The sequence below is a fragment of the Rhopalosiphum maidis genome, chromosome 3, assembly GCF_003676215.2.
Source record: "Rhopalosiphum maidis isolate BTI-1 chromosome 3, ASM367621v3, whole genome shotgun sequence".
NCBI lineage: Eukaryota > Metazoa > Arthropoda > Insecta > Hemiptera > Aphididae > Rhopalosiphum > Rhopalosiphum maidis.
The window spans coordinates 56508266-56520240 of NC_040879.1; the positions used below are offsets into that span (position 1 = coordinate 56508266).

The 11975-nt window shown below is 29.2% G+C and overlaps 1 protein-coding gene across 2 annotated transcripts; it reads right to left on the bottom strand.

The window, feature by feature from the left end:
- Positions 1 to 1015: 1015 nt before the first annotated feature.
- Positions 1016 to 11587, bottom strand: LOC113556713 (proton-coupled amino acid transporter-like protein pathetic). Of its 2 annotated transcripts, none has more exons than XM_026961826.1 (9): positions 11320 to 11587; positions 8096 to 8286; positions 7768 to 7918; positions 6214 to 6437; positions 5561 to 5645; positions 4759 to 5088; positions 2439 to 2620; positions 2098 to 2312; positions 1016 to 1876 (listed from the first exon to the last, which is right to left on the bottom strand). In XM_026961826.1, exons 2-9 carry the CDS (start codon positions 8200 to 8202, stop codon positions 1449 to 1451), a joined length of 1722 nt encoding a protein of 573 aa, XP_026817627.1. In that variant the 5' UTR covers positions 8203 to 8286; positions 11320 to 11587; the 3' UTR covers positions 1016 to 1448. The 2 variants fall into 2 exon arrangements, with proteins under 2 accessions (XP_026817627.1, XP_026817626.1); XM_026961825.1 differs by having other exon boundaries at positions 8096 to 8289.
- Positions 11588 to 11975: the final 388 nt, after the last annotated feature.

Genomic DNA, 11975 nt, shown 5'->3' on the forward strand with positions numbered 1-11975 from the left:
AAGAATATTAATGTTGACATCTCGTTGATATACAGTATATAATATTTATATATATGTATAATATATATATATATATATACATACTAGTAAAACAAGGGTAAGTATTTGATCATGTTTTGAAAGACCATTGGGCATTGACGTTTTTATATAAGATATACAACTCATAATAAATATTAAGTTCATTGTAAATCGAAATACTATAGCACCATTAGGTCGTAATCCAAAATTCTATCATTTTTTTTTTGTTAAATATAATTGACAAAAATCGATGTGAATGCAATAGTATGAGACTAAATTTCAATAAAATACTTACTGTTTTTAATGGAAATAAAAATCAAATATTTTTCTTCTTTAAATATTAATAATAAAAGCTAAGATGGTCCCTGTTATATATTATGCAATACATTCACACTAATAGTTCATTTTATTTGAATTTCTTCGATTAGGTCATTTTTTGCTTAATAATAATTAAATAATTGTGTACTTATCCATATTTTTCTATTTATTTATGTTTATTTAGTCTCAAACTTTATTGTAATTTAAATACCATAAGAAGTTTAACACGAATACTTATAAAAAAACTATAGTATATTTTGTTCTTATTTGAAATATTACACAAATAAGTAATAGTGCTGAAGAAATATCTCAAAAGATTTAACTTAAACTGCTGACAATTCATATATTAATAGTTACATTAGCATTGAACTGTATTATTTAACTATATGCGTGTAATATTATGCTTATATATTATATATTTAAATATCAATCAATTATGTTTTAAAAATAACATTAAATTTATGACTCTAATATTGCGTAAATATTTATCATTTAGATACTTAACTGTTAGTAGCAGGAATAAGGATATTATGATAGCTGTATAGGATAATATTGAAGTGATTACAAATAACACAAAACATAGTAATATTATTTTTTATATTAATGAATTAAATCTACAAAAATGAATAAAAATAATAGTGAAATATCGATAAAAAAAACTATTATAAATTAGCGTGCAATTAAGTAAGAAATTAAAATGTCTCTGTTTTTAAACAAAGAATAGCGTTTAAAAACCGAAAATAGAACAACTTTATAGCTTAATAGTTAAGACAATATAGTGGATCTACGTATATTCTATCAAGTGAAAATAATATTATCTCGATGGACAATATCGTTGAAGCTATTTATAACTAACGAGTGCTACAGTAATAATACTAAAATATGTGCAGTCATTAATATTATGACTTGTAATAATTGTTTGTGTAAAAAAAAAATATATTAAGCTGTGATTGTACTTAGGTACTGGTTTTGAGATACTTGAGCTTGCTTAAATAATTTTCGAGAATATAATATTCTCTCTCCATACAAACTGTTCTCAAGCAAAATAAAACTTATTATTATATTCTAAACGTCTAACTATAAAATAATACATAGTCGTAATTTTAAAAGCATTACGCCGAAGTTTGAGAAAATTCTAAGACCACTGCAGGCACGCTGTGGCCCGGAGACTGAGATATAATTTCACGTAAATTATAGAAGGCTCCGCCGGTCAGTGCAAACAAAGCCAGTATAACATATGTAAAATTTTTCACATGTCGCAAAGCTCTGCGGATAGCCAGGTTCCTACTGGCTTTATCAGTTTTTGCAACCTTTGCGGTCAGCGCCGCCGCCGACGCTAATCCACTTCCGTCCTCCACAGCTGTACTATCACAGTAGTTCATCTCTCGGTGGTTGTCTTCAAAGTCATCTTCGCTTTCTGGATTCCAGTACCAAACGGTCTCTAGTGCAGCAGGTACTATGAGACCAAGTACTGAAAAACCGACCGAACCAACAAGGGAAATCATAGGCCCGACGTCGGGTACCACAGTCGCTATAATCACTGCAATCACACATAAAACGATAAAATCGTATTAATAACTTTTAAAAATTGAACGCAAACTTGGATCAATATTTTGTCGATAATTTGTTAGCTGGTAAAGGTTGTAATTAAAATGTATGATAATACGATTTTCCTAGTCGACAAGTATAAAGTCACACATTTAGTACATTACAGTATTTTATAGGTAAATGCCTACACTAGATACTTTTCGAAACACTTACCCGTTCCAACGATCAAGACAAATCGCATAATATAGTAATCAAGACTCGTTTTTGTCTTTTCTATTACCACAACTTTCGATCCGTGTTTCCGTACAGCTTTTTTCACTTTCTTCTTTTTAATCCACGACCACACTAGATCCGCGGTAACGGTTAGCTGGAGTCCGTAGGTCATGAGAATTCCTAAAGTAACTACGATTTTTACAGCTTCAGATAATCTGTAAAAACACGAAATCGACATTAAAAATATAATAAATAATAATATAGCATTAATGTTACCGGCAGCGTCACGAAACGCGCCGTAATGATAATGTATAGGTAATATATATGCACAATATGCCAACCTGTTATTCGGAGGCAAATTGAGTGGCAAGCTTCCCAGGCACCGTTCGCCGTATCGTATGTACCCAAAGAAGCCCAAAGCGCCGTTGAGTAACACGATGATAAACATAGACCAGTGCAACGTGTAAGTTGGCGGTCCAGCAAGCTCAAGTGGATTCTTCATTGAGTTTTCGATGTGCATAAGCTATATACGTAATATGAACCGATTTAAGAATGACGCAGGATACATGGGCGGTTAACATATTCAACAAAATAACAAAAATACTTAAATAATTAAAAATATTTAAATTATAGCATTATATTATCCTTGAACAATTGTAATCATCTAATTTGAAATTATATAATGATCTAATTGGATTTTCCTATACATATATATTATATAATATTAAAATACATAAAATGCACTGGCTATTTTGACCATTTAACAGAAGCAATTATTTTAAATTTTTTTTTTTTTGAACAATCCAAATTTGATTTCCTTTTTATTTTGGACCAAAAACTAACAATATAGGCGTGTTTACTGGAGCGGCCATGTAAAAACCATGCGCGAATAAAAGTTGTGCGGTGTGTACCCTGCAGTACCATGTACCTACCTATAAATTTTGATTATTTGTTTTATATTTTGAAATTTTTTTAACATATAACAAAACATAAATGTTTCACATTTGTTTAACGATTTAAAAATTTGTTGTGCCCTCTCGGTCACCAAATTCTGAACATGCCTATGACTAACGACTCGTAAAGATTCAGTTTTGTGAATCAAAAACAAAGAAAAAGTATTGTACTGTTATACACTAACTATTCACTAAAATACTAATTTATAATAATAAGTTAATAATTTATTAATTAATAAAAAAAATACATATATCTTAATGTGCGTAATTGACGATTATTTAAAAAATGAATAACTAGATGTTCATTAACTTATAGAATCAAGAATATTCTTGATCGTAAGAACTGCTCCAAAATGAACTTTATAATTAGATAAAAATCAAGATAATCGGATAATTAGTTTCAGAGAACATATGTGAAAGATTTCCATTTTCAAATTTATATATATATATATATGGTTATAAAATTCATTTTTGTTGCTAAAATCAAAATAGCTAAAATATAGTTAATTACTTAAATTATTAATTATATGAATATACTACAATAATCATTTTCACTACGTATTAAAACCGGGCCACGTTTAATTCATCTTATATTTATTGCTTAGAAAATAACTTGTTAAGTATTCTATAGTTATTATTTAATTTCTTAGTCAGACCACTAGTTAAATGTTATCAAAGATGTGTAAGAATTTATGAACATGTTTATTTAAATTTTTAATTATAATTGTCCTTTGTATATTTAAAAACTTTCGAACACAAAATACTGTAAATTATAGTATATACCTTCATAATATTTTATTATATTATACAAATGTGAAATGAATATTACCTATACAATTCTAAAAAAACTAAATAATTGATTTAGATAAACTATTAAAATAATAATTATTTAATAATAATTGTTTCAACTATACTATATTTAGTTTAAAAAAATTAGATTTAATTAATTAATAATATTGTACAAATATATATAGATATTTGTATGTATAATGTTGTGCATACAAATTTGGATTGATTTTTTTTGTATAACATCGATTTCAGTTATATACCAATATAATATATTTGTACATATAAATAATATAATTATGTTTTAAAATGTAGATTTGTGTATTTTTTTTTTAGTATTATATCTGTGAACTGTACAATTCTGATTTTTTTTCAGGTCAAAATAATGTAGCATCGGAATTTACACGTTATGAATCTGACCCAAAAATCGACTACCTGTAATTCAATGGAATGTACCTTTTTCATGCACCCAAAAAACAACATAAATACCAGTTATATATAAAATCTCCCTTTTAAGCGTGAACACAATGATGCTGTGTGGGACAATAATAGCTGCAGACGAATCATTTAAGTTAAGGATAGAGCCTCAAGTGCGTATATGTGTACACCATATTTTTTTTCGAATGATTCGTTTCAAATAATATAGTCCTTAATATAACAACGTTGTAGGAACCAAAAAAAAAAACATCTGTCTTTAGTATTATGTCTTGGCTGCTTCGAAAATATTTCGTTATCTTATTTCCTAAACACAATATGGTATTTATAAAATTTATAATATTATAAACAATATACTTCCATCTTAAAATAAATCTTAAACATCTAAATGGAATAGTATTATAACCCATATTATTTAATTTATATTTTGTCATTTGGACTCGCATGATATATAAAAAAAAAAAAAATTTAAAAATATAGTGCTCACCATTCCGACCCCCTCCATAGAACATAATGCACTGCCCGCAAACAGCGACCAGCGCGTCATTGGCCATACTACTAATTTTGATAGTTCATCCTCACGGAGTGGGTTGCGTCCCTCGTCGTCAGTGAAAATAAAATAGAACATCGCCACAGTGCCCGCCGAAATCAGCCCGTTAGCAATTACTGAGAACGGTACTAGGTATTTTATAATTTGAACCATACCCATTGGGATGATTAACAGAGCTACAGCCAAGGGGTACCAGTGGATGGATATACCGTTCAACATGTAGCTCCATGTGCCCGCAGCTCCACCGGTGGTGTAAAGATCAATGAGCTATAACGGAAAATTCGTTGAGTGTATAATTTACGATTATTAATATAGTTTTATAGAGTTGTTTACAGCTAAATACATTATTATAAAATGTTTACACGGCGGTGCGTTCAACGAGTCTTGTTATTACGCAAACAATTGATTTGTTTCTAGAGCTTTAGTTTATTTAAATTTAATTAAAAATTTTTTTTGAGTTTTGCAGCATCTAGTACATCATCATATTCAAAACATTACTGCTTTTCGCCTATTAATGTTATAATGAAATATTAAAGTTGATCTTAATTTTGAACAGTATATTATAATGTTTTATAACAATAATGTAATCGTTAAAAAACTAAATATATGTCCTTTGCATTGTGCAGTATAAATGTATTGAGGTATCGCGTATGTACTAAAAATATAAACGTGTTACGAATACTAATATTATGTTATTAATAACTATCTGGTAAATTATCCGGACTTGTCTGCACTGTACCTGCTTGCTTGTACTCGCCACGACGCACACGTAGATGATGTTGACACCGTAATATGTTAAAATCAAAGAGATCGTGGTGAATTTTCTGTTCGCAGCATTTGGAGTTACGGCAGTAAGTAAGCAAATAAACAAACGAACAAAATATTTTACAGTTAGTAATACATCGGTAAAAGTGTGATTCAGCTAAGAAAACTATAATTATTGCGATAAAGAGAGTGTGTAGGAGTGGCAACTTCTGTGTAGTCGGCTCTGAAACCTAAAAGTCAAAGGGATCTCTGTATATTTTATTCTCTGGTGGATCTGAACTCGTATATACGTATGATATGTGACCTTTATATGATCAAACGTATCTATACTACGAAACTGATATCGTTCGAATATATATTTGATATTATTATTATTATAATTAATATTATATTTAAATCTGAAATATTAAATTATATACACTATGTAAGTATACAATTCGAAATTCCCTCATTATAGTATAATATATAATAAATAAATAATAATATACCACTCATAAAAATCGACTATAGTTCTCTGTAGGTCTGTAGGTTTATAATAATATGTAAATATGTTAACAAATTATTTTGTGAATAGGCGTGATGGGTATCGACGGGTATATATACAACGTGTATATTTTATATACATACTTGGCGAATGGGCCCCATGATGCGAAGTGGCCGCCTGAGCCGTACTTAAACACTGCTTCCACGGTGTCCGGATAGTCCATGGGAGGCAACAATAGCTCCTTTCCATTATTTTGTTTGTTCGGCTGTTCATTGTGTTCTTCTTCGACACCTTCGTTATTTCCATTTTTTTCTGCCAAAATGGCAGCCGCGTATTTGCCGGATCTTAATATCTGTGAGCAACGAACCTACAAACACGCACAATTGAGTACTCGTGTTAAAGTAAAACCATTATTATACAATATAGATGGAGAAGTACTTAAATTCACTGCGCCTGAAGCCAAAACTGGACATTTTACTAATATACTCATAATACTATAATAACACTATATGTCTTAACTTCATTGAAATGCCTAATTCTTCTAACCACAGTTTATCAATAATTTGAATATAATGTATACAAATTATAATGATGTACTTAAGTAAATTAAAAAACTCGTAGTTTAAGTTTAATAATGCTTATACTGAAAAATACAATTTTTTTTGTACTAAAATATTATTATTATAATATATAATATTATCATATCTTTTTTTGCAATTTCATGTAGCGATTGTGCAGCATGAAAGTCATTGACTGGTAGATTATCACATCTTTAAATTATATTATGCTATATTGATAACATAGGATTTGAAAATGTTTTTTGGTGCATTTTATTTATATGTTATTGGCGAAAGATTGAAAAAGTGAAATTATTAATGGGGATTGAAAATTTACCATTGGAATATAAAAGTAATTAAGTCGCGCACACACTAAATAGTATTCATATTCCTTATGTATTCTGGTTATACAATCGTTAATTATTTTACATATTTTTTTTTTGTAAATTTTTAATAGGAAATAAGAATATAAATAAAATATATCTGTACATCGTTGTTACCGAACAATTTGTTATTAGATAATAACATTGGTTGAAATGACCAATGTCTAAACGATAATAATAATATATACATCCGTATATATAGTTATAACATTATACGTTAAGAGTTATTAAAGAAATATAATTTTGTTAGTAACCATATCATGTAAATTACCTATAGTATAAATATTAGTATTGGAATAGTTTCGACCGGTGTATTACCAATAAAAAATGTAAAATGTACCTATACTGTGCTGTATCCTATACAACGTCAGTTGATTTGTAAGCTATGTGGCGGGGGACGGGGTTTTTAGATAATATTATATTAAGCCTCATTCAAATGTTTACAATGAATGATAATGACTATCCGTGTTTTTCTAAGGAAAAATAAAAAGATCGTCTTATTATAATATTTTGAACGCGGATATCGCAAACGTATGTAATAAAAACAAAGGTCGTGTCGTCGTGATATCATATAATATTGTTTTCTACGTCAAATGGGTAGTGTAAATACTTAATAATATTATAATATTAGCTAATCCGCAACCTAACTACGGTAATCTGCGTTAGTTTATTACTGCTCGCGCCTTGTTCGGTTTAAACACACAAATGTCGAATAATAAATTAAGTAGAATTTATGATTATATGTTTATATACTCACAATAAAAGACATCATGTTCAATACCGCAATTCCGAGGATTACGATGCCTATGGAGCCTACCAACAACCCTGCATTGTGAAATGCTTCGGGCATGGCTAAGAATCCACCGCCAATGGTCGACTTAATCATATGCATCATCGCTTCCAAATTTCTATAGTCAATGAATGAACATGTGTAGACGTGGCAATAAATCGGAAACAAAATAATAGTAAATAATATTAACGATAGAAAGATGCAATTGATTGTTTTCATTAAATATATTATACAAATACATGCATATGGGTATATGTATAGGTAAAATATATATATATATATTATAGTTTCTTACGATATGTTATGTTTTTCTGCATCTGGAATGTCGGCGGCTACTTCCACTTGAATGGCGGCACCACCATCCGTATTGGTGCCCGTAGATTTAGTTTTCACTTTCCTCATAATTTCATTTCACGTACGCACGGGTCACAAAATTTACAAGTCAACTGGTAGTGTTGGTTAAACCGAAAGCGATTATTATGTTATCTTCTGAAAAATATTTATTGATTGTAGTTTTTTATAGTATAATATGATATTATAAGTAAAGTATTAATTTTATCAAAGAAGAAAAATAAGTTTTATATCTTTTCTTATTTTTTTATTTTATACATTATTTACCAAAGAAGGAAATTACTTAAATTAAATTACAATTATACAATCATTATGAAGTACTTTCATTTTAATATAGCCTATAATATAATAGCGAAGATGGCCAAAATAAAACACATTTAATAAAACCAGACACATAACTGGTTAATGAATAGTCTTGTCATATTATTTACCTAAGCAACAATTAAATAAACCGAAAATGTAAATTAAGAAATAAAAAAATGTAGTAAATAGTAACTAAAAATAATGAATATCTTCCTTCGACAATAGAAATATGTGCGCACTCTTTAAACTAATAATTATAAATAATTTATACGAAAATAATTTCGCCAATAACAGATACCTACAACTATCAAATCAAAAAAGAATTTATCTAGTAAGAATGCAATTTGTTTACTCGACGTTGATAGTAAAATACCATTCATATCGTACAATTTATTTAATGGATTTACAAAATAATTGTATATTTACATTCCTATAATTCTACGGTTACAAGAAAAAAATGTTCTTACCTGGAATTTGGTAAGAATTATAAGTAGATATCGATAGTAAAATAAATTAATATATTTGAACATCTAATAAAAACCAATAAATTTAATGAGAATATTATTCAATTATAAAAATATGTATAAAAGTACCTACAATTAAATTTTAGGCTGAACGTAAAGTAGTAAGTAAATTAAATTGTCCGAACAAAAACGAATCATATATAAATAAATAATTTGTAATTTCTGAAATTACATTGGGTCAGGTATTTAGGAATATATCATTAAGTCAACAATGTTTTTCTTTTTTACTAGGTAAATTAAACAATTCACTAAATTATATTGTCCAATGTCCATAGTCGAATAAACCCAATTATATTATTAAGAAACAGTAAAATTTACTGCGACGTAAAAGTGTGATGGACCTTAAACCTATAACAAAGTAGACTGATTAATGATATCAAAGAGAAAATTCCAGCCATTATTATTTGAAAAAGATAGCATTTACTAGGTCCTATCGTATTATACATAAATAATTGACAATCTCTTTCTAACAGTGTTTGCACTAATACGTTAAAATAATTATATGAAATGGTAAAGGTACATAAAAATAGCGGAAGTGTAAAAATCATAGAATAATATAAATTATAATATGATAGAGAGGGGCAATTCAAAATTATTAGAGAGCCATTTTTTTATGTAGTAACTACTAGATTCTTAATTTTGATTTTTGAAGGTTAAACTACGTTACATGCCGATGTTACAGGCTTAAAAATTCTAATTATTATTACAAGTCTAATTAAATATAATTGTTAGTGTTTTTTTTTTTTTTTTTGAGGGATAATAAATAATATTATAATTAATAACCCATATCAAAGTAATATTATGAATAACAAACAACAATACCATCAACATAACTAATCATAATAAATTAATATATTAATTAAGTTTATTATTTTCAGACATACGATTTTTATTTTTTATTCACGCAATAATAAATAAAAGATAAATATTATACGTTTACCTTTTGATTATAATACAATTTAAATAAATTAAATGTTAGTCAAAAGAAAATTGTTACTGTTAAGCCCAGTGACATACAAGATATTATATATTAAAGTTTGTTAGAGTAGACAAAATAAATAATAACTGTATAGACATATTGTTTATCAACTACCTACTATAAGTGTAGACAAAAACATAAATTACAAAATCAATAATAATATTAAAAAAATATATATTTATATATATTATAATATAATATTGTAAATAGCGTAAAACACATATGTCATACATTTATATTATTTTATTAACATACATTATATAGATAATAATAGGACACATCCGGATTGCTTCCGGAAAAAAACGTATTGTTACATCCGAGATGTAAATATATGTGTGTACTCGTAGATTACCTGTAACTGTATAGGTTAAACTAAATAATAAATATCAGTATTCATTTATTATAGTTATTACATAAAAAAAACATTAGAAAATGGATATAAAAAAATTATTTTGAATAGTAATATAGTGCATAGTAAAAATATATAAAACCTACATTGATAAGTTGAAAATATTTCATAAAAAATAAATTTATTATTATTATTTTAATTTTAAACGTCCGTAATAAAAATATAGAAAGATATTTATTATACACATAATTTCAGATTGAAAATATGAACGTCCATATAATATTGATTGAAAAAATTCTATAAAATCTCTAAAATATCTTATAATAAAATGTCATATATATTTATATATCATACGTTTAGATGAATCCTGGCAAACTAATACAAATATTGTGTAGGAAAGGATATCAATTATTCATAAGCATCGATAGTTTAGATACGTGGACGATGCACCAACATTTTATCGGTTATCCTCTGTCAGTCCGTTCCACTACACTTACCTTACTCAAAACGCTTGAAAGTAATTCGTTATTGGTTAGATATTCGATATAAATGCAACGAAATATTTGGAGAAATATTGTGCCCTAAGATATTACAGAAATTGTCTTGCCATAAAAAAGACGCTCAAAGTAAAAAAATAAAAATCACAATTTATTATAAAAACCAAAAATAATGATATTAAAAATGTCGATAATATTATTTACGAGAAAAAAAAAACCGAAATCCGGTGGACTCGCGGCAAACCGTCCGAAAACGATAATTATACAGACAATGGACAATTAAATAATAATTTAATGGTTTCGACGGAGACGGCCATCGGTAAGTGTATACTTTTACAACCGGAAAAATGAATAAGTATAAATGCCTAGTCATGACCGTGATCGTGATTTAACCGCGCGAAACCAGTGAATGGCGAAGTCGAAACGCAAATTCTATTCAACTACAATCATACACGTGAATAACGTGAACTACTGCAACACGATACTATATTATTATTATAATAATATTATGCTCACCGTTCGGGTCGCAACAGGCGCAGGTACAAGACGATGGACGGCGCGTGGCCGCGGGAACAGGTTGTCGGTGTCGGTAGAGCACCGTCGGACGCGCTCCGCCAAGTGGTAGTAATGCAACTGCAACGCCGGGCCGACTGGTGGACGGCAACTGGTGTGTGTGTGTGTGTGTGTGCGTGTGCTCCAGGATCCGTTACAAACAGCAACAGCAATAATAATAATAATAAACAAGTAACGACGCGTCGGCACTGCTCCGTCAGACCTCACCGCTATAGGCTCTCAGTGCACACTGCAAGGGACGGACCAGCGGACACGGTTATATAAGCGCGTCTCGGACGCCGAGGAGCCGCCGTGGATCTCCGTCGAGTTTGGCTAATCTCTTGAATGTGCGTAGTGTGTGTGGCGTGCGTGCGTGCGCGTGTACCCGCCGGGGTGGTGCGGCGGGGTGTGCGCACACGGTGGGCCGGTGCCGCCGAGCGGTGTGGGGTTGCGGTCGCGGAGCGACGCCGCCGAGGGGGGGGGGACAGCCGAAACGTTTCGAACATCTAACAAAATAATATAACACTACGCCGCTATAGGCACCATAATAATATACAACAACATAATTATGTACATATATATATATATATATATAATAATATCTATATATACGTATATAA

What these genes read in the sequence shown, in the direction of transcription:
- LOC113556713 (XM_026961826.1), bottom strand. Translation starts at nt 8,202, where the DNA reads ATGAGGAAAGTGAAAACTAAATCTACGGGCACCAATACGGATGGTGGT. An exon ending in CTATGGAGGGGGTCGGAATG is followed by an intron (nt 2,621 to 4,758) that starts GTGAGCACTATA and finishes TTACGTATATAG; the next exon opens with CTTATGCACATCGAAAACTC. An exon ending in AATTTGCCTCCGAATAACAG is followed by an intron (nt 2,313 to 2,438) that starts GTTGGCATATTG and finishes GTGTTTTTACAG; the next exon opens with ATTATCTGAAGCTGTAAAAA.